The 25,703-nt window shown below is 37.4% G+C and overlaps 1 protein-coding gene across 1 annotated transcript; it reads left to right on the forward strand.

Moving 5' to 3' along the window:
- The first annotated feature begins 15,752 nt into the window (after positions 1-15,752).
- LOC148442361 (olfactory receptor 51E1-like) lies at positions 15,753-19,105 on the forward strand. Its single transcript, XM_088464038.1, has 2 exons — positions 15,753-15,781; positions 18,103-19,105. The coding sequence occupies exons 1-2, from the start codon at positions 15,753-15,755 to the stop codon at positions 19,103-19,105; spliced, it is 1,032 nt and encodes a 343-aa protein (XP_088320164.1).
- The last annotated feature ends 6,598 nt before the right edge of the window (positions 19,106-25,703 follow it).

Here is a 25,703-nt window from a genome sequence, read left to right on the forward strand (position 1 = left end):
TTCATACTTAGGAGTAAATGGTTCATCTAATAAAATATACATTGTGCACATTCAGAGGCTGATACAGAGTTGGAGCAAATAGTCAGAAAGCACAAACACAATCTGTCTTTGTGTCCACCTACGAAGTGAACGAATATCTCACTATGTGTGCGTCTTTACATCTGCAGCATATGTATCTGTATCTGTAGCATAAGTATCTGTATCTGTATACCAGTATCTGTATAACTATATCTGTATATGTGTATCTGTATATGTGTATATGTGTATCTGTATATGTGTATCTGTAATTATATCTGTATCTGTATATCTGCATCTGCAGCATAAGTATCTGTGTATCTGTATATCTGTATATCTATCAGTATATGTGTATCTGTATATGTGTATCTGTATTTCTGTATATCTGTATCTGTATATCTGTATATCTCTATCTGTATGTGTGTATCTGTATATCTGTATCTGCAGCATAATTATCTGTATATCTGTATATGTGTATCTGTATATCTGTATCTGCAGCATAAGTATCTGTGTATCTGTATATGTGTATATGTGTATCTGTATCTGTAAATGTATTTCTGTATATCTGTATCTGTATATCTGTATATGTATATCTGTATCTGTATATCTATATATGCAGCATAAGTATCTGTATTTGTATATCTATCTGTATATGTGTATCTGTATATCTATCTGTATATGTGTTTTTGTATCTGTATATCTGTATCTGCAGCATGTCTCTGTATATCTGTATCTGTATATGTGTATCTGTATATCTGTATATATATATATATATATATATATATATATATATATATCTATATCTGTATCTGTATCTGTATATCTGTATCTGTATATCTGTATATGTGTATATGTATATGTATATCTGTATCTGCAGCATAAGTATCTGTATATGTGTATCTGTATATGTGTATCTGTATATCTGTATATGTGTATCTGTATATATGCATCTGTATATCTGTAACTGCAGCATAAGTATCTGTATATCTGTATCTGTATATGTGTATCTGTATATGTGTATCTGTATAAGTATCTGTATATCTGTATCTGTATATCTGTATATCTGTCTGTATATGTGAATCTGTATCTGTACATCTATCTGCTTATGTGTATTTGTATCTGTATATCTATATCTGCAGTATAAGTAGCTGCATATCTATGTATCTGTATATCTGTATCTGTATTTCTCTATTTATATATGTATATCTGTACATGTGTATCTGTATGTCTGTATCTGTATATCTGTATCTGTATATGTGTATCTATATATCTCTATCTGTATATCTGTATCTGTGTATCTGTATCTGTATATGTGTATCTGTATATCTGTATCTATATTTCTGTATCTGTATATCTATATAAGTATATCTCTATATCTGTATCTGTATGTCTGTATCTGTATATCTGTATATGTGTATATATATCTCTCTATCTGTATATCTGTATATGTGTATCTGTATATCTGTATCTATATTTCTGTATCTGTATATGTGTATCGGTATCCGTATCTCTGTATATCTGTATCTGTATATCTGTATCTCTGTATAAGTGTATTTGTATCTGTATATCTGTATGTGCAGCATAAGTATCTGTATATATGTATATCTGTATCTGCAGCATAAGTATCTGTATATCTGTATATGTGTATCTGTATATATGCATCTGTATATCTGTAACTGCAGTATAAGTATCTGTATATCAGTATATATGTATCTGTATATTTGTATCTTCAGTATAAGTATCTATATATCTGTATCTGTATATCTGTATCTGTATATCTATCTGTATCTGTATATCTATCTGTATATGTGAATCTGTATCTGTATATCTATCTGTTTATGTGTATTTGCATCTGTATATCTATATCTGCAGTATAAGTATCTGCATATCTATATATCTGTATATGTGTATCTGTATCTTTATATCTGTAATTATATATGTGTATCTGTATATATGTATCTGTATGTCTGTATCTGTATATCGGTATATCTGTATATGTATATGTGTATCTATATATCTCTATCTGTATATCTGTATCTGTGTATCTCTATATGTATATGTGTATCTGTATATCTGTATCTATATTTCTGTATCTGTATATCTGTATATGTGTATCGGTATCTATATATCTGTATCTCTGTATATCTGTATCTGTATATGTGTATCTGTATATCTATCTGTATATCTGTATCTGTAGCATAAGTATCTGTATATCTGCATATCTGTATCTGTATATCTATCTGTATATATATCTGTATATGTATCTGTATAGGTGTATTTGTATCTGTATATCTGTATCTGCTGCATAAGTATCTGTATATCTGTATCTGTATTTGTGTATCTGTATATCTGTATCTGCAGCATAAGTATCTGTGTATCTGTATCTGTATATGTCTGTCTGTATATCTGTATCTGTATAACTGTATCTGTATATCTGTATATGCAGCATAAGTATCTGTATTTGTATATCTATCTGTTTATGTGTGTCTGTATCTGTATATCTATCTGTATATGTGTTTTTGTATCTGTATATCTGTATCTGCAGCATGTCTCTGTTTATTTGTATCTGTATATGTGTATCTGTATATATATATATATATATATATATATATATATATCTTTATCTGTATATCTGTATCTGTATATCTGTATATGTGTATTTGTATGTGTGTATCTATATCTGCAGCATAAGTATCTGTATATCTGTATCTATATATATGTGTATCTGTATATGTGTATCTCTATATCTGTATATGTGTATCTGTATATATGCATCTGTATATCTGTAACTGCAGTATAAGTATCTGTATATCTGTATATGTGTATCTGTATATGTGTATCTGTATATCTGTATCTGTATATTTGTATCTTCAGTATAAGTATTTGTATATCTGTATCTGTATATCTGTATATCTGTCTGTATATGTGAATCTGTATCTGTATATCTATCTGCTTATGTGTATTTGTATCTGTATATCTATATCTGCAGTATAAGTATGTGCATATCTATGTATCTGTATATGTGTATCTGTATCTGTATTTCTGTATTATTATATGTATATCTGTTTATGTGTATATGTATGTCTGTAACTGTATTTCTGTATATCTGTATCTGTATATGTGTATCTATATATCTCTATCTGTATATCTGTATCTCTGTATCTGTATCTGTATATGTGTATCTGTATATCTGTATCTATATTTCTGTATCTGTATATCTGTATATGTGTATCGGTATCTGTTTATCTGTATCTCTGTATATCTGTATCTGTATATGTGTATCTGTATATCTGTATCTGCAGCATAAGTATCTTTATATCTGTATATCTGTATCTGTATATGTGTATCTGTATATCTGTATCTGCAGCATAAGTATCTGTGTATCTGTATATCTGTATCTGTATATCTATCTTTATATCTATCTGTATAGGTGTATTTATATCTGTATATCTGTATCTACAGCATAAGTATCTGTATATCTGTATATGTATATCTGTATCTGCAGCATAAGTATCTGTAAATCTGTATATGTGTATCTGTATATATGCATCTGTATATCTGTAACTGCAGTATAAGTATCTGTATATCTGTATATGTGTATCTGTATAAGTGTATCTGTATATTTGTATTTTCAGTATAAGTATCTATATATCTGTATCTGTATATCTGTATCTGTATATCTAACTGTATATATGAGAATCTGTATCTGTATATCTATCTGTTTATGTGTATTTGTATCTGTATATCTATATCTGCAGTATAAGTATCTGCATATCTATGTATCTATATATGTGTATCTATATGTCTGTAACTGTATATCGGTATATCTGTATCTGTATATGTGTATCTATATTTCTCTATCTGTATATCTGTATCTATGTATCTGTATCTGTATATGTGTATCTGTATATCTGTATCTATATTTCTGTATCTGTATATCTGTATCGGTATCTGTATATCTGTATCTCTGTATATGTGTATCTGTATATGTGTATCTGAATATCTATCTGTATATCTGTATCTGCAGCATAAGTATCTGTATATCTGTATCTGTATATCTATCTGTATATCTATCTGTATGTCTATCTGTATAGGTGTATTTGTATCTGTATATATGTATCTGCAGCATTTGTATCTGTATATCTGTATCTGTATATGTGTATCTGCATATCTGTATCTGCAGCATAAGTATCTGTATATGTATATATGTATATGTGTATCTGTATATCTGTATATGTGTATCTGTATATATGCATCTGTATATCTGTAACTGCAGTATAAGTATCTGCATATCTATGTATCTGTATATGTGTATCTGTATCTGTATTTCTGTATTATTATATGTATATCTGTATATGTGTATATGTATGTCTGTAACTGTATTTCTGTATAACTGTATCTGTATATGTGTATCTATATATCTCTATCTGTATATCTGTATCTGTGTATCTGTATCTGTATATGTGTATCTGTATATCTGTATCTATATTTCTGTATCTGTATATCTGTATATGTGTATCGGTATCTGTTTATCTGTATCTCTGTATATCTGTATCTGTATATGTGTATCTGTGTATCTGTATCTGCAGCATAAGTATCTGTATATCTGTATATCTGTATCTGTATATGTGTATCTGTATATCTGTATCTGCAGCATAAGTATCTGTATATCTGTATATCTGTATCTGTATATCTATCTTTATATCTATCTGTATAGGTGTATTTGTATCTGTATATCTGTATCTACAGCATAAGTATCTGTATATCTGTATATGTATATCTGTATCTGCAGCATAAGTATCTGTAAATCTGTGTATGTGTATCTGTATATATGCATCTGTATATCTGTAACTGCAGTATAAGTATCTGTATATCTGTATATGTGTATCTGTATTAGTAGATCTGTATATTTGTATTTTCAGTATAAGTATCTATATATCTGTATCTGTATATCTAACTGTATATATTAGAATCTGTATCTGTATATCTATCTAAGTGTATTTGTATCTGTATATCTATATCTGCAGTATAAGTATCTGCATATCTATGTATCTATATATGTGTATCTATATGTCTGTATCTGTATATTGGTATATCTGTATCTGTATATGTGTATCTATATTTCTCTATCTGTATATCTGTATCTATGTATCTGTATCTGTATATGTGTATCTGTATATGTGTATCTGTATATCTGTATCTATATTTCTGTATCTGTATAACTGTATATCTGTATCGGTATCTGTATATCTGTATCTCTGTATATGTGTATCTGAATATCTATCTGTATATCTGTATCTGCAGCATAAGTATCTGTATATCTGTATCTGTATATCTATCTGTATGTCTATCTGTATAGGTGTATTTGTATCTGTATATCTGTATCTGCAGCATTTGTATCTGTATATCTGTATCTGTATATGTGTATCTGCATATCTGTATCTGCAGCATAAGTATCTGTATATGTGTATATGTATATGTGTATCTGTATATCTGTATATGTGTATCTGTATATATGCATCTGTATATCTGTAACTGCAGTATAAGTATATGTGTATCTGTATATCTGTATCTGTATATTTGTATATTCAGTATAAGTATCTGTATATCTATATCTGTATATCTGTATATATGAATCTGTATCTGTATATCTATCTGTTTATGTATTTGTATCTGTATATCTATATCTGCTGTATAAGTATCTGCATATCTATGTATCTGTATATGTGTATCTGTATCTGTATATCTGTATTTATATATGTATATCTCTATATCTGTATCTGTATGTCTGTTTCTGTATTTCTGTATATGTGTATCTATATCTCTCTATCTGTATATATGTATATGTGTATCTGTATATCTGTATCTATATTTCTGTATCTGTATATGTGTATTGGTATACGTATCTCTGTATATCTGTATCTGTATATGTGTATATGTATATCTATCTGTATATCTGTATCTGCAGCATAAGTATATATATATCTGTATATCTGTATCTGTATATCTGTATCTGTATATCTATCTGTATATGTGTATCTGTATATCTATCTGCATAAGTGTATTTGTATCTGTATATCTGTATCTGCAGCACAAGTATCTGTATATCTGTATCTGTGTATCTGTATATCTGTTTCTGCAGCATAAGTATCTGTATCTGTATATGTGTATATGTATATTTGTATCTATATATCTGTATATATGTATATGTGTATATGTATATCTGTATCTGTATATGTGTATCTATATATCTGTATATCTGTATCTGTATATCTGTATATATGTATCTGTATCTGCAGCATAATTATCTGTATATCTGTATATCTATCTGTATATGTGTATCTGTATATCTGTTTCTGCAGCATAAGTATCTGTGTATCTGTATATGTGTATCTGTATATCTGTATATGTGTGTATGTATATATCTGTATCTTTATAATTGTATATGTGTATTTGTATATCTGTATCTATATATCTGTATTTGGATATCTGTATCTATATATCTGTAAATATGTATCTGTATATGAGTATCTGTATATGTGTATCTGTATATCTGTATCTCTGCATATCTGTATCTGTATATCTGTATCTGTATATGTATATCTGTATCTGTAGCATAAGTATCTGTATCTGAATATCTGTATCTCTGTATATCTGTTTCTGTATATCTGTATCTGTATATCTGTATCTATATATCTGTATCTGTATATCTGTAGCATAAGTATCTGTATCTGTATATCTGTATCCATATATGTGTATACCTGTATTTGTATACCTGTATCTGTACATCTGTATCTGTATATGTGTATCTGTATATCTGTATCTGTATATCTGTATATGTGTATCTGTTTCTGTATATATGTATATCTGTATCTTTGTATATCTGTATATCTGTATCTGTATATGTGTATCTGTATTTCTGTATATCTGTATCTGCAGCATAAATATCTGTATATCTGTATCTGTATATCTGTATATGTGTGTGTTTCTGTATATATGTTTATCTGTATCTTTGTATATCTGTATATCTGTATCTGTATATGTGTATCTGTATATCTGTATATCTGCATCTGTATATCTGTATCTGAAGCATAAATATCTGTATATCTGTATCTCTGTATATCTGTATCTATAAATGTGTATCTGTATATCTGTATCTGTATATCTGTATCTGCAGCATAAGTATTGGTATATCTATATCTGTATATGTGTATCTGCATATTTGTAAACCTGTATCTGTGTATCTGTATATCTGTATCTGTATATCTGTATCTATATATCTGTATCTGTATATCTGTAGCATAAGTATCTGTATATCTGTATATCTGTATCCGTATATGTGTATACCTGTATCTGTACATCTGTATCTGTATATGTGTATCTGTATATCTGTATCTGTATATCTGTATATGTGTATCTGTTTCTGTATATATGTATATCTGTATCTTTGTATATCTGTATCTGTTTTTCTGTATATCTGTGTCTGTATATCTGTATCTGCAGCATAAATATCTGTATATCTGTATCTCTGCATATCTGTATCTATATATGTGTATCTGTATATCTGTATCTGTATATCTGTATCTGCAGCATAAGTATCGGTATATCTCTATCTGTACATGTGTATCTGCATATCTGTAAACCTGTATCTGTATGTCTGTAAATGTGTATCTGTATATCTGTATATGTGTATCTGTATATCTGTATCTGCGGCATAAGTATCTGTATATCTGTATCTGTATATCTGTATCTGTATATGTGTATACCTGTAATTGTATATCTGTATCTATATATCTGTTTATGTATATCTGTATATGTGTATCTGTTTCTGTATATCTGTATATCTGTATCTTTGTATATCTTTATCTGTATATATGTATCTGTTTATCTGTATATCTGTATCTGCAGCATAAGTATCGGTATATCTGTATCTGTATATGTGTATCTGTATATCTGTAAACCTGTATCTGTATATCTGTATCTGTGTATCTGTATATATGTATCTGTATATCTGTATCTGTATATCTGTATGTCTATGTATCTGTTTTTCTGTATATGTGTATCTGTGTATCTGTATCTGTATATGTGTATCTGTATATCTATGTATCTGTATATCTGTATCTGTATATCTGTATCTGCAGCATAAGTATCTGTATATCTGTATGTGTTTATGTGTCCACTTTGCACCAATCCATGATTACCTGTGTGTATTAGCAGCCCCCTGTAGCAGGTGCAGAAGGTACAGCCATCGTCTGGTACATGCGTGTTTCTTCATGTCTACATTGGCCGCAGTGGTATAAACGCGCCATTACTGTACTCAGCCTGCGTCACAACTCTCCTGGTGCTGGCGAAGGTCGGTGCTAGATACACGGCCATCTATAATAGCGCATATGTGTATGCTCGCTTACTGACCATACATACAGCAGTATCACACAGTACATGCTACACAAGCTGCCATACTGCTCCCTCTGTATCATACTGTAGTTATAATCATACAATACTATGAAGGGTCCTATATAAGTCCCCTACATCCATGAATTAGACCCCACACAAGCATATAACATACTTCTAAAGAAATATTCTATGTTCTTCTAACTGTCCTAATGTGCTTCTAAATGTAACAGAAACAAAGTATATTCAGATTTGTGGAGAAGGATAAGTGATACTGAACACTTCACTTCACAATGTTTCATTCTAATAATAAATGAACATAAAACCTTTTCCTGTTTATAGAAGTAAGAAATAAGTGACCAGAATTTAGCTCTATGAATAATGTTCTCCTGAGAAGTTCCTTAGGGAATGGGAAAGATGCAGAATGTGGAATTTCTGGGAAGTCATTTTCTTATATCTGTTTTTCATGTTATTTATAAGTAAGAATATATTCTAGTGTTTGATTCACACCAGGCGTTCCACATCCTAACACGGAAATTATTATTCTAGAATGATTATACTTCCAACTTTCATGAATACTTAACGGAGTATAAAATCATTATGTACAGTAGTGTACTGTATATCATATATGTTGTATGTAGAATTTATCCTATATACGCTAAGTGCGTTATTTTCCCTATGTTTGTTGCATGCAGTATTTCCCCACCTATGCTACATGAAGAATATTCTCATCTATGCATCATGCATGCAGTATTTTCCCATCTATGCCTCATGCAGTTTTTCCCATCAATGCTGCATTAAGTCATTTCCCATCTATGCTGCATCCAGTCTTTTCCCATCTATGCTGCATTCACTCTTTTCTCATCTATGCTGCATCCACTCTTTTCCCATCTATGCTGTATGCAGACTTTTCCCATCTATGCTGCATGCAGTCTTTCCTATCTATGCTGCATGCAGAAAATTCCCATCTATGCCTCATGCAGTCTTTTCCCATCTATGCTGTATACAGTCTTTACCCATCTATGCTGTTTACAGTATTTCACCATCTATGCTGCATGCAGTCTTTTCCCATCTATGCTGCATGCAGAATATCCCCATCTATGCTGCATGCAATCTTTTCCCATCTATGCTGTATACAGTCTTTACCCATCTATGCTACATGCAGTCTTTTCCCATCTATGCTGCATGCAGTCCTTTCCCATTTATGCTGCATGCAGTCTTTTCCCATCTATGCTGCATCCAGTCTTTTGCCATCTATGCTGCATATAGTCTTTTCCCATCTATTCCTCAAGCAGTCTTTTCCCATGTATGTTGCATCCAGTCTTTTACCATATATGCTGCATCCAGTCTTTTCCCATCTATGCTGCATCCAGTCTTTTCCCATCTATGCTGCATGCAGTCTTTTCCCATCAATGCTGCATCCAGTATTTTCCCATCTATGCCTCATGCAGTCTTTTAACATCTATGCTGTATACAGTCTTTACCCATCTATGCTGTATACAGTATTTCACCATCTATGCTGCATGCAGTCTTTCCCATCTATGCTGCATGCAGAAAATTCCCATCTATGCCTCATGCAGTCTTTTCCCATCTATGCTGTATACAGTCTTTACCCATCTATGCTGTTTACAGTATTTCACCATCTATGCTGCATGCAGTCTTTTCCCATCTATGCTGCATGCAGAATATTCCCATCTATGCTGCATGCAATCTTTTCCCATCTATGCTGTATACAGTCTTTACCCATCTATGCTGTTTACAGTATTTCACCATCTATGCTGCATGCAGTCTTTTCCCATCTATGCTGCATCCAGTCCTTTCCCATCTATGCTGCATCCAGTCTTTTTCCATCTATGCCTCATGCAGTCTTTTCCCATCTATGCTGCATGCAGAATATTCCCTTCTATGCTGTATACAGTCTTTTCCCATCTATGCCTCATGCAGTCTTTTCCCATCTATGCTGTATATAGTATTTTACCATCTATGCTGCATGCAGTCTTTTCCCATCAATGCTGCATGCTGTCTTTTCCCATCTATGCTGCATTCAGAATATTCCCATCCATGCCTCATGTAGTCTTTTTCCATCTATGCTGCATGCAGAATATTCCCATCTCTGCCTCATGCATTCTTTTCCCATCTATACTGTATGCAGTCTTTTCCCATCTTTGCCGTATACAGTCTTTTACCATCTATGGTGTATGCAGTCTTTTACCATCTTTGCTGCATACAGTCTTTTCCCATCTATGCTGCATCCAGTCTTTTCCCATCTATGCCTCATGCAGTCTTTTCCCATCTATGCTGCATCCAGTCTTTTCCCATCTATGCCTCATGCAGTCTTTTCCCATCTATGCTGCATCCAGTATTTTCCCATCTATGCCTCATGCAGTCTTTTCCCATCTATGCTGTATACAGTCTTTACCCATCTATGCTGTATACAGTATTTCACCATCTATGCTGCATGCAGTCTTTCCTATCTATGCTGCATGCAGAAAATTCCCATCTATGCCTCATGCAGTCTTTTCCCATCTATGCTGTATACAGTCTTTACCTATCTATGCTGTTTACAGTATTTCACCATCTATGCTGCATGCAGTCTTTTCCCATCTATGCTGCATGCAGAATATTCCCATCTATGCTGCATGCAATCTTTTCCCATCTATGCTGTATACAGTCTTTACCCATCTATGCTGTTTACAGTATTTCACCATCTATGATGCATGCAGTCTTTTCCCATCTATGCTGCATCCAGTCCTTTCCCATCTATGCTGCATCCAGTCTTTTTCCATCTATGCCTCATGCAGTCTTTTCCCATCTATGCTGTATATAGTATTTTACCATCTATGCTGCATGCAGTCTTTTCCCATCAATGCTGCATGCTGTCTTTTCCCATCTATGCTGCATGCAGAATATTCCCATCTCTGCCTCATGCATTCTTTTCCCATCTATACCGTATGCAGTCTTTTCCCATCTTTGCCGTATACAGTCTTTTACCATCTATGGTGTATGCAGTCTTTTACCATCTTTGCTGCATACAGTCTTTTCCCATCTATGCTGCATGCAGTCTTTTCCCATCTATGCTGCATGCAGTCTTTTCCCATATATGCTGCATCCAGTCTTTTCCCATCTATGCTGCATCCAGTCTTTTCCCATCTATGCTGCATGCAGTCTTTTCCCATCTATGCTGCATCCAGTCTTTTCCCATTTATGCCTCATGCAGTCTTTTCCCATCTATGCTGCATCCAGTCTTTTCCCATCTATGCCTCATGCAGTCTTTTCCCATCTATTCTGTATACAGTCTTTACCCATCTATGCTGTATACAGTATTTCACCATCTATGCTGCATGCAGTCTTTCATATCTATGCTGCATGCAGAAAATTCCCATCTATGCCTCATGCAGTCTTTTCCCATCTATGCTGTATACAGTCTTTACCCATCTATGCTGTTTACAGTATTTCACCATCTATGCTGCATGCAGTCTTTTCCCATCTATGCTGCATGCAGAATGTTCCCATCTATGCTGCATGCAATCTTTTCCCATCTATGCTGTATACAGTCTTTACCCATCTATGCTGTTTACAGTATTTCACCATCTATGCTGCATGCAGTCTTTTCCCATCTATGCTGCATCCAGTCCTTTCCCATCTATGCTGCATCCAGTCTTTTTCCATCTATGCCTCATGCAGTCTTTTCCCATCTATGCTGCATGCAGAATATTCCCTTCTATGCTGTATACAGTCTTTTCCCATCAATGCTGCATGCTGTCTTTTCCCATCTATGCTGCATGCAGAATATTCCCATCCATGCCTCATGCAGTCTTTTTCCATCTATGCTGCGTGCAGAATATTCCCATCTCTGCCTCATGCATTCTTTTCCCATCTATACCGTATGCAGTCTTTTCCCATCTTTGCCGTATACAGTCTTTTACCATCTATGGTGTATGCAGTCTTTTACCATCTTTGCTGCATACAGTCTTTTCCCATCTATGCTGCATGCAGTCTTTTCCCATCTATGCTGCATGCAGTCTTTTCCCATATATGCTGCATCCAGTCTTTTCCCATCTATGCTGCATCCAGTCTTTTCCCATCTATGCTGCATGCAGTCTTTTCCCATCTTTGCTGCATCCAGTCTTTTCCCATCTATGCCTCATGCAGTCTTTTCCCATCTATGCTGCATCCAGTCTTTTCCCATCTATGCCTCATGTAGTCTTTTCCCATGTATGCTGTATACAGTCTTTACCCATCTATGCTGTATACAGTATTTCACCATCTATGCTCCATGCAGTCTTTCCTATCTATGCTGCATGCAGAAGATTCCCATCTATGCCTCATGCAGTCTTTCCCCATCTATGCTGTAAACAGTCTTTACCCATCAATGCTGTTTACAGTATTTCACCATCTATGCTGCATGCAGTCTTTTCCCATCTATGCTGCATGCAGAATATTCCCATCTATGCTGCATGCAATCTTTTCCCATCGATGCTGTATACAGTCTTTACCCATCTATGCTGTATACAGTATTTCACCATCTATGCTGCATCCTGTCTTTTTCCATCTATGCCTCATGCAGTCTATTCCCATCTATGCTGCATGCAGAATATTCCCTTCTATGCTGTATACAGTCTTTTCCCATCTATGCCTCATGCAGTCTTTTCCATTCTATGCTGTATACAGTATTTTACATCTATGCTGCATGCGGTCTTTTCCCATCTATGCTGCATGCAGAATATTCCCATCCATGCCTCATGCATTCTTTTTCCATCTATGCTGCATGCAGAATATTCCCATCTCTGCCTCATGCATTCTTTTCCCATCTATACCGTATGCAGTCTTTTCCCATCTTTGCCGTATACAGTCTTTTACCATCTATGGTGTATGCAGTCTTTTACCATCTTTGCTGCATACAGTCTTTTCCCATCTATGCTGCATGCTGTCTTTTCCCATCTATGCTGCATGCAGTCTTTTCCCATCTTTGCTGTATACAGTCTTTTCCCATCTATGCTGCATGCAGTCTTTTCCCATCTATGCTGTATGCAGTCTTTTCCCATCAATGCTGCATCCAGTCTTTTCCCATCTATGCTGTATGGAGTCTTTAGCATCTTTGCTGAATGCAGACTTTTCCCATCTATGCTGCATGCAGTATTTTCCCATCATTGCTGCATGCAGTATTTTGTCATCTATGCTGCATGCAGACTTTTCCCATCTATGCTGCATGCAGTGTTTTCCCATCTATGCTGCATGCAGAATATTCCCATCTATGTTGCATCCAGTCTTTTCCCTTCTATGCCTCATGCAGTTTTTTCCCATCTATGCTGTATAGTCTTTTACCATCTATGCTGCATGCAGTCTTTTCCCATCTATGCTGCATGCATAATATTCCCATCTATGCTGTATACAGTCTTTTACCATCTATGCTGCATGCAGTCTTTTCCCATCTATGCTGTATGCAGTATTTTCTCATGTATGCTGCATGCAGACTTTTCACATCTATGCTGCATGCAGTCTATTCCCATCTATGCTGCATGCAGCGTTTTCTCATGTATGCTGCATGCAGTCTTTTCCCATCTATGCTGCATGCAGTATTTTTTCGGGTAAACTGCATGAAGTATGTTTAATCTATGCTGCATGCAGTCTTTTCCATCTATGCTGCATGCAGTCTTTTCCCATCTCTGCTGCATGCTGTTTTCCCATCTCTGCTGCATGCAGTATTTTCCCATCTTTACTGCATGCAGTCTGTTCCCATCTATACTGCATGCAGACTTTTCCCATCTGTGCTGCATGTGGACTTTTCCCATCTATATTCCATGCAGTATTATCCCATCCATGCAGCATGCAGTTTTTTCACATCTATGCTGTATGCAGTATTGTCCCATTTATGCAGCATGCAGCATTATTGGTTAGTTTGTTTGAGTCTCCTCAAAAGAAAACATTTTGGTGGTTTGGTTAAACTAAGCTACTAATTATTTTAAGGCTATCAGTGTTAATCATCCTCAAAGTTGAAGATGTCATCATCATCCTCATCACCCCCCTCGTGTAGGTATCATCATCACACAATATTAGCTCATACCCACTGGAATCCACAGTTATAATCTCTGTTTGTAATTGGTGGCAATGGTCTTTCTCATAGAATATGTAGGTAATTTTGATGAACATCAGTTTTCCACCTGGAAGTAGCCTCCTACACTGATCACTCACAAGGTTCCTGCCTGTGCTAAACACTCTTTCAGAGTATACACTGGGAGGTGGGCAGCTTTAGTAATCCAAAGCAAGTTTGTACAAGGGGCTGCATCGTGCTGTATTTTCTTCGCAGTATTAAAAGGGACTGGGTGAGATGCTAATTTTCACATTATCATTAAAGTAATCCTCCACTATTCTTTTGATGCTAAATGTATCAGATTGAGTCACAGTGTACAAGTGTCAATATATGTTGGCATTTCATTTAAGCCTGGCCAGATGTCATAAAGTCTCTTACTTGACTTATCATCATCAGTGTCTTGGAGAAAAGTGGCAATTTGCAGGAGAACCTAAAGCAGGAGACCACCAAGTGGGGTGGGGGGAGAGAGGCCAGGATCTCCATCGGCTGACAGAGATTTCCTGGCCTCTTTTGAGCAACTGTATTCACTGGCTTAAGTGACAACATGGTCACTCAGCTGGCAGAAGATAACACAGATGCTCCGATGCTGCGTCCAAGGATGTACTGTCGCCCTGAAAAGTAATACATGCAGGAGGAGTGATGCCTCCTGTTGCATTACCATAATAGTGTTATTGTACCATGGTAGCAGCTGCGATAGCAATAGTGTCACCCCCCTATCTGCTGCCTAACCCTAACCCTAATAGCAGCCTAGCCCCAAGGTTACACTAATATGGTGTGTTGACATTGTTACTATATACCGTGACAGGGATAAGTTACACAGTCCACCCTTAGCCCACCCAGAGCCCTGCTGGAGTGGTGGCTGCCAGAATGAGCGTATTGGCACCACCATGGTAGTCCTGTGTACAATGTGTCTTACAGAGTCAGTACTTGGCTGGGCTTTGTTTCCTGATAATGAGTTATTGGAGACAGTGTCTAGGTCCTCATCTGCTCACATTAAGCCCAGTAGCTTCCTTATTCTCCATTTATAACCCACTGTGATCATATCACTCAGCAGATCCTGTATGTCTCAGTCACCCTGCTGCCCTCATTGCAGTCTCTACAGTCTCAGGCTTGTGACCACCTCCCTCCGCTGCCCCTGCTGTGCCAGTGACTGCCAGACCCATACCAGGCAACTATCTGAGGCCACCTGTGCACCTTCCCTACCACCTGGCTGCGTTCTGGAAGATGGAAACCTGCACCCGCTGCACAGACACTAATGGGAGACAGACTGTACATTACTGACAGGTACAGACGATCCAGCTGTGAGAGAGAGAGAGAGAGAGAGAGAGAGAGAGAGAGACATATAATGTGTGTATTGTAGCTGAGGAATAAGCATTACTAAGGGTCAGTACAGAGTTATACAGTAATACTTGTAACAACTGATATAAGATATTCAATGTGTGTAAAGCCACGAGACAGGTACTGTATGTCTCATGTTTAACTTATTATCTTATGTGTAACAGGTCATAAATAGTGAAAAATAAGTGGAAAGACAATTTTTATTATTGTTCATTGTATTTGTGTGTAGTCGCCTCTGTGCCTGTATATTCCTCACGGTCTGCTCATGTTACCCTGGGGTGAGACCGTCATCCGTCTCTTATGTACTAAGCATAAAGGTCTATAATAAAATCTAAATACTGTAAATAGTTTCACCAGTGAATTTGGTGAATAGGGGAGGTTATTGGGGAGTATTTATGTACGGCTGACAGTACAGGATATTATTATGTATATAACTCCATCATATAACAGAGATAATAGACATGCTGTCGACTTTCACATTCTCCTCCCCGGGAGAAGCCTGGGGAGGAGAAGCAGATCGGCGGAGTTGGGCCGGCTGGGTCGTATCATAAAGTCCAGCCCTTCGTGGAAATTTGCAGCGATCGCTGGATTATTAAAATAGGGTGTGGGGCTAAATGATGCCATTCACATAGAAGCACGTCATTAGGCCCCGCCCCCAATGCACTGACCCGCCGATTCCCGGTAATATTCTCCCCACTTCATTAAGAAGTGGGCAGAATGCATAAGGTGTGTCTACCTTTCCAGGGGTGCGGGGGTTACCCAAAATATTGGGAGCTTCCCGCAACTTCCAAGAGGGTAGATTAGTATGTTAATAGGTCTACAGTATTTAAAAAGCAAAAAGTAAAAGTAGCACAAACATATCGCAGCTCTTCCCTTTGCTATTTTCACTGTATTTGCAGGGTCGGCCGTTGTGGTAATGGGCTGTCCCGGTGAGGACGTTTCACGTATTTTCACATTTGTGAATGCTGTCTGAGTGCTCTGCACATGAGCTGATCAGCATTGGTGACGTCAGCCCGACGCTGATCTGGGGCCTGCAGGAATGTGTAAGGAGAATTCAATATAGTTACATGCCTCCCCCTGTCACCCACTACCTCCCCCATCAGCCCCTGCCTCCCCCTGTCACCCACTACCTCCCCCATCAGCCCCTGCCTCCCTCTGTCACCCACTACCTCCCCCATCAGCCCCTGCCTCCCTCTGTCACCCACTAACTCACCTGTCACCCACTGTTTCCTCAATCACCCACTGCCTCTCCATGTCACCCACTACCTCCCCCATCAGCCCCTGCTTCCCCATCACCCACTGCCTCTCTCTGTCACCCACTGCCTCTCCCATCATCCCCTGCCTCCCCCTGTCACCCACTGCCTCACTTGTCACCCACTACCTCCCCCTGTCACCCACTGTCTCCCAAGTCACATCATAGTATGGCCTCCAATTTGAGCAATTAAGCATCTCTGTATACAAACACCTCTGCTACACACCTGTGAAACCCTCATAACATGCCCATATGATGCCTGGGAAACGCCCATAATATGCCCGTGACACCCTCAAAACATGCCCATATGATGCCTGTGACACTCCCATAACATGCCCGTGACACTCCCAAAACATGCCCAGAAGGTGCCTGCAACACTCTCATAACACGCCAAAGACAATCCAATGACATTCCCATAACATGCCCACAACACTCGCTGCTAAGCCCATAAGATGCCCATGACATGCCCATAACATGCCCACAACACTCGCATAACATGCCCGCAACACTATCATAACATGCCCATAAGATGCCCATGACACTCCCTTAACATGCCCATAAGATGCCAATGACACTCCCAAAACATGCACATACTATGCCTGCGACACTCCCATAACATGCCTATAACATGCCCGTGATACTCCCATAACATGCCTATAAAATGGACCATTTGCTTAGAATGTAATGTGTTATGTAACCCCTTCTCCTTAGTTACATATTAGTTATCATACCTCTGTTCCTTATTACTTTCCTCCATTCACTCCGTATGGTGCCCTGAGGTCATGAATTAAATTCCCAATGAATGTCCTATTGGTGTGGAGTTTGCATGTTCTAGGTCCATCGTTCTGATTACTTCCCCCTCCATTACATGTGCAGTCACCGCAAATGCATATAACAAACCTCCATACATCTTCCCCATAGTTACTGTACTTGCTTTACTTTACTTTTCTGCCAACTCTGAATAAGCCGCACTCAGGAAGAACATTAAGATTTGTATGCCTAATTTCTCTTCCAGGAGACCATGGACCACCTGTGATGGGACACAGGTCATGTCGTTGCATAACAACTCCAACTGTAGTGATAGCGGTGACTTCATCCTTAGCGGCATTCTCCCCACTGCTGGGCCCCATATCTGGATCGGGTTTCTACTTGTCTCCATTTACCTGGTGGCTGTGATAGGGAACCTCACTCTCGTGTACATCATCAAGGTGGATCAGGAACTCCATGAGCCTATGTACATTTTCCTTTTCATGCTATCAGTTGTTGATCTGTTGGTGGCCACCACGGTCATGCCGAAAATGCTTGGGATCTACTGGTTTGACTTTCGACAGATCACTTTCAATATGTGCCTGACCCAGATGTTCTTCAACCATTTCCTGTCGGCGCTGGAGTCTGGGATATTGGTGGCCATGGCTGTAGATCGCTATTTGGCTGTTTGCCACCCTCTACGATATTCTTCTATTTTAAAACATGAGACCATCACAAAGATATCTTCAGTCATTGTCCTCAGAGGAGCAGCTGGTATGATCCCCATGCCATTAATTATAAAGAGGCTCTCTCGATGGAAGCACAATCTCCTGACGCATTCCTACTGCCTACAACAGGAGGTCATGAATTTGGCCTGCGCTGATATAAGGGTGAACATTATCTATGGTTTATTCATCATCCTCCTTGTCATGGGGGTAGACTGTCTATTCATCTTTGGGTCCTACTTACTGATCATCAAGACAGTGGTTGGTCTGGCAGCAGACGCCAAGTTTAAGGCCTTCAGCACCTGTACCGCACACATATGTGCTGTCCTCATCTACTACATACCTATGATTGGTCTGTCTGTGGTGCACCGGTTCAAAAGCAACACAATTCCAAACCTGCATATCCTGTTTGGGAATATTTACCTTCTACTCCCCCCAATGATAAATCCTTTAATTTATGGCATCAAAACAAAGCAGATTCGCAGAAGGTTGATCAAATTATTTAGTAAGATGACAAAACATGGTACAATGCCCCGGAAACTGTGATATGTTACATATGAGTGATACACGTAATAGTGGTTGCTTAAATCAATTTATTGGCCCATCACAGGTGGAGGGGTATAAAGGAGGGGTATAAAGGAGGAAGTCTAGACAATAGGCAAGCAAAATAAACATGTCTCCTACATAATAATAGTAATGCAGAGTTCTCAGTTACATACATCTGCAAACATATGGTAAGCCTCAAGCCACGGCAAGGTGTCTCTGCTCTGGTGGTCCTACACTACATGATAATAGCATCACTTTAGGTCATATAATAATTTATTTCTAAATTGACAGCTAACTCACCTGGAAGCACCCCAGGATCCTCCAATATGGCACTACAAGGAAACCCTTCAGATACTGATCCCATACTGTACATTCCTGTCAGGACAGTAATACACATAATAGTGGTTGCTTACTCAATTTTATGGCCCATCACAGATGTATGTAAGGGAGGGGCTAATATTGAGTAGAAAAAGCACAAATGCCCCAAGTGCAATGCAATATGCCAACAAAATGTTACAATTAAAATTAAGATGTAATTAAAATTACAAAAGAACAATTCTCCTGATAAAAGCTTTCCTTTGTCACCGCCTTGGATACAGGGGCTTCCATGTGTAACACCCAGAAGTCCCTCTGGCATCCTTAGAAGGACCCGTGTGCTGCAGGGAAGCTTGGAAGGATCAAATTGGGTCCCTCTCAGGGGGCATCGTAATAAGAAGCCCATTGGCTTCTGGTGCTTAGTTCATTTAAAAAAATGCAGCAAAACTCTCGAAAACTGTATTTTCTGTGGTTTTTTCTGCATTTCTGCCCTTAGTACATCCCGCCCTCAGTGACACTGTCAACTTCACTGTGATATATTCTGTAGGATGTAACAATATGCTGGTAGATAAAATTGCAGATTTCCTATATAGTACAGTATGTGCAATTCTCAGTCCTGCAAACCCCACTGGGGACTACTGTAGTATGTGATGGTTTTATTATGCAATAAAAAAAAAGATAAGAAATATAAAAGTCCAGTAGTGCGATGCTCAGCCTGGTGATATAACAGAGCTGATTCCTTCTAATTCTGTCAGCTCCATATTCAAAATGTCCTTGTAAATAAATTGTGACCTCAAAAAAGTCTCAGTTAGGTTTTTTGGAGATGTCTAAAAGCCTGAGAGATGTCTGAGAGATGTCTGAGAGATACATGAGAGATACCTGAGAGATACATGAGAGATACCCTAGGAATACCCAAGGGATACCCGAGGGATACATGAAACATGCCCAGAAGATGCCCAAGAGATACATGAGAGATGCATGAGAGATGCCTAAGAGATGCATGAGAGATACATGAAAGTTGCCGAAGAGATGCATGAGATGCCCGAGAGATGCCTAAGAGATGCCCGAGAGAAAGATGAGAGATGCCTGAGAGATAGATGAGATACATGAGAGATGCCCAAGAGATGCCCGATAGAAACATGAGAGATGCCCGAGAGATACATGAGAGATGCCCTAGAGATACATGAGAGATACATGAAAGATGCCTGAGAGATACATGAGAGACACTTGAGAGATAATTGAGAAATACATGAGAGATGCCCGAGAGATACATGAGAGATACATGAGACTTACATGGGCGATGCCTGAGAGCTAAAGTACATGAGGTACATGAAAGATGCCTGAGAGATGCCAGAGAGATGCCCGAGAGATACATGTGAGATGTATGAGAAATACATAAGAGATACATGAGACTTACATGGGCGATGCCTGAGAGCTAAAGTACATGAGGTACATGAAAGATGCCCGAGAGATGCCAGAGAGATGCCCGAGAGATACATGAGAGATACATGAGAGAAGTATGAGAAATACATGAGAGATACGAGAGATACATGAGAGATGTATGAGAAATACATGAGAGATGTATGAGAGATGTATGAGAGATACATGAGAGATACGAGAGATACATGAGAGATACATGAGAGATACATGAGATACATGAGAGATACAAGAGACATGTATGATAGATACATGAGAGATACAGGAGAAATACATGAGAGATACATGAGAGAAGTATGAGAAATACATGAGAGATACATGAGAGATGTATGAGAGATACATGAGACATGTATGAGAGATACATGAGAAATACATGAGATACATGAGAAATACATGAGAGACACATGAGATACACATGAGAGATGCATGAGAGATACATGAGAGATATATGAGTGATGCATGAGAGATAAATGAGAGATACATGAGAGATATATGAGAGATACATGAGAGATACATGAGAGATACATGAGAGATATATGAGAGATACATGAGAGATACATGAGAGATACATGAGACTTACATGGGGGATGCCTGAGAGCTACAGTACATGAGGTAGATGAGTGATGCCCGAGAGATGCCCGAGTGATACACGAGAGATGTATGAGAAATACATGAGAAATAAATGAGAGATACATGAGAGATACATTACATACATGAGAGATGTATGAGAAATACATGAGAAATACTTGAGAGATACATGAGAGATACTTGAGAGATGTACATGAGATACATGAGAGAGATACATGAGAGATGTATGAGAGATTCATGAGAGAGATACATGAGAGATACATGAGATATACTTGAGAGATGTATGAGAGATACATGAGAGATGTATGAGAGATACATGAGAAATACATGAGATAAATGAGAGATACATGAGAGATACATGAGAGATGTATGATAGATACATGAGAGATACAGGAGAAATACATGAGATACATGAGAGATGCAGGAGAGATGCCCGAGAGATTCATGAGAGATGTATGATAGATACATTAGAGATACATGAGATACATGAAAGATGTATGATATATACATTAGAGATGTATGAGATAAATTAGAGATACATGAGATACATGAGAGATGTATGTGATATACATGAGAGATGTATAAGATATACATGCGATACATGAGAGATACATGAAAGATACATGAGAGATACATGAGAGATGCATGAGAGATGTATGATAGATACATGAGAGATGTATGTGATTAATTAGAGATACATGAGATACATGAGAGATGTATGCGATATACATGAGAGATGTATAAGATATACATGAGAGATACATGCGATACATGAGATATATATGAGATACTTGAGAGATACATGCGATACATGAGAGATACATGAAAGATGCATGAGAGATATATGAGAGATACATGAGAGATGCATGAGATATACATGAGAGATACATGAGAGATGTATGATAGATACATGAGAGATACATGAGAGATGTATGAGATATACATGAGAGATTCAAGAGAGATACATGAGAAATGTATGAGAGATACATGAGAGATTCAAGAGAGATACATGAGAGATGTATGAGATATACATGAGAGATTCAAGAGAGATACATGAGAAATGTATGAGAGATGCATGATAGATACATGAGAGATACAGTAGAAATACATGAGAGATACATGAGATACATGAGAGATACAGGAGAAATACATGAGAGATACAGTCAGGTCCATAAATATTGGGACATTGACAGAATATTCAGATTTTGGCCTCTATTCACCACCAGAATGGTTTTGAAATGAAACAAACAAGATGTGCTTTAACTGCAGACTTTCAGATTTAATTTGAGGAAAATTACATCCAAATCAGGTGAACGGTGTAGGAATTACAACAGTTTCAATATGTGCCTACCACTTTTTAAGGGACTAAAAGTAATGGGACTATCAACTCAAAAGCTATTTCATGGACAGGTGTGGGCTATTCCCTCGTTATTTCATCATCAATTAAGCAGGTAAAAGGTCTGGAGTTGATTCTAGGTGTGACTTTCGCATTTGGAATCAGTTGCTGTCAACTCTCAATATGAGTACCAAAGAGCTGTCACTATCAGTGAAGCAAGCCATTATTAGGCTGAAATATCAAAACAAACCCATCAGAGAGATAGCAAAAACATTAGGTGTGGCCAAATCAACTGTTTGGAACATTCTTAAAAAGAAAAATGCACCGGAGAGCTCAGCAACACCAAAAGACCCGGAAGACCATGGAAAACAACTGTGGTGGATGACAAAATAATTATTTCCCTGGTGAAGAAAAACCCCTTCACAACAGTTGGCCAAATCAAGAACACTCTCCAGGAGGTAGATGTATATGTGTCAAAGTCAACAATCAAGAGAAGACATCACAAGAGTGAATATAGAGGTTTCACCACAAGATGCAAACCATTGGTGAGCCACAAAAACAGGAAGACCAGATTAGAGTTTGCCAAACAACATCTAAAAAAGCCATTACAGTTCTGGAACAACATCCTATTGACAGATGAGACAAAGATCAACTTGTACCAGAGTGATGGAAAGAGAAGAGAAGGAAAGGAACTGCTCATGTTCCAAAACAGACCACCTCATCAGTGAAGCATGGTGGTGGTAGTGTCATGGCGTGGGCATGTATGGCTGCCAATGGAACTGGTTCCCTTGTATTTATTGATGATGTGACTGTTGACAAAAGCAGCAGAATGAATTCTGAAGTGTTTCGGGCAATATTATATGCTCATATTCAGTCAAATGCTTCAGAACTCATTGGACAGCACTTCACAGTGCAGATGGACAATGAACCGAAGCATACTGCAAAAGCAACCAAAGAGCTTTTTATGGCTAAAAAGTGGAATGTTATGCAATGGCCAAGTCAATCCCCTGACCTGAATCTGATTGAGCTTGCATTTCACTTGATGAAAATAAAACTGAAGGGAAAATGCCCCAAGAACAAGCAGGAACTGAAGACATTTGCAGTAGAGGCCTGGCAGAGCATCAGCAGGGATGAAACCCAGCATCTGGTGATGTCTATGCATTCCAGACTTCAGGCTGTAATTGCCTGCAAAGGATTTGCAACAAAGTATTAAAAAGTGAAAGTTAGATTTAGGATTGTTTAGTTTGTCCCATTACTTTTGGCCCCTTAAAAAGTGGGAGGCACATATAGAAACCGTTGTAAATCCTACACCATTCACCTGATTTGGATGTAATTACCCTTAAATTAAATCTGAAAGTCTGCAGTTAAATCACATCTTGTTTGTTTCATTTCAAAGCCATTGTGGTGGTGAATAGAGGCCAAACTATGAAAATTCTGTCAATGTCCCAATATTTATGGACCTGGCAGTACATGAGATACATGAGAGATGCCGAGAGATGCATGAGAGATACATGAGATACATGAGAGATGCCCAAGAGATACATGAGGGATGCCAGAGAGATACATGAGAGATACATGAGAAATACATGAGAGATGCCCAAGAGATACATGAGAGATGCCCGAGAGATACATGAGAGATACATGAGACTTACATGGGGGATGCCTGAGAGCTACAGTACATGAGGTACATGAGTGATGCCCGAGAGATGCCAGAGAGATGCCCGAGTGATACTCGAGTGATACATGAGAGATGTATGAGAAATACATGAGAGATACATTAGATACATGAGAGGTGTATGAGTAATACATAAGAGATACAAAAGATACATGAGAGATGTATGAGAAATACATGAGAAATACATGAGAGATACATGAGAGATACATGAGAGATGTATGAGAGATACATGGGAGATGTATGAGAGATGTATGAGAGATGTATGAGAGATACATGAGAGATACATGAGAGATACATGAGAGATGTATGAGAAATACCTGAGAAATACATGAGAGATACATGAGAGATACATGAGAGATGTATGAGAAATACATGAGAAATACATGAGATATACATGAGAGATGTATGAGAGATACATGGGAGATGTATGAGAGATACATGAGAGATGTATGAGAGATGTATGAGAGATACATGAGAGATACATGAGAAATACATGAGATACATGAGAGATACATGAGAGATACATGAGATACATGAGAGATGCCCGAGAGATGCATGAGAGATACATGAGACTTACATATGGGATGCCTGAGAGCTACAGTACATGAGGTACATGAGTGATGCCCGAGAAATGCCAGAGAGATGCCCGAGTGATACCCGAGTGATACATGAGAGATGCATGAGAAATAAATGAGAAATACATGAGAGATACATGAGAGATGTATGATAGAAACATTAGCGATAGATGAGAGATGCATGATATATACATGAGAGATGTATGAGATAAATTAGAGACAAATGAGATACATGAGAGATATATGCGATATACATGAGAGATGTATGAGATAAATTAGAGACAAAAGAGATACATGAGAGATATATGCGATATACATGAGAGATATATGCGATATACATGAGAGATGCATGATATATACATGAGAGATGTATGAGATAAATTAGAGACAAATGAGATACATGAGAGATATATGCGATATACATGAGAGATATATGCGATATACATGAGAGATGTATGAGATAAAATAGAGATACATGAGAGATGTATAAGATATACATGAGAGATACATGAGATATATATGAGATACATGAGAGATAGATGAAAGATGCATGAGAGATACATGAGAGATGCATGAGAGATGCATGAGAGATGCATGAGAGATACATGAGAGATGTATGATAGATAAATGAGAGATACAGGAGAAATACATGAGAGGTACATGAGAGATATA

Source organism: Taudactylus pleione, unplaced genomic scaffold (genome assembly GCF_031769625.1).
Source record: "Taudactylus pleione unplaced genomic scaffold, aTauple2 ptg001565l, whole genome shotgun sequence".
Taxonomy (NCBI): domain Eukaryota; kingdom Metazoa; phylum Chordata; class Amphibia; order Anura; family Myobatrachidae; genus Taudactylus; species Taudactylus pleione.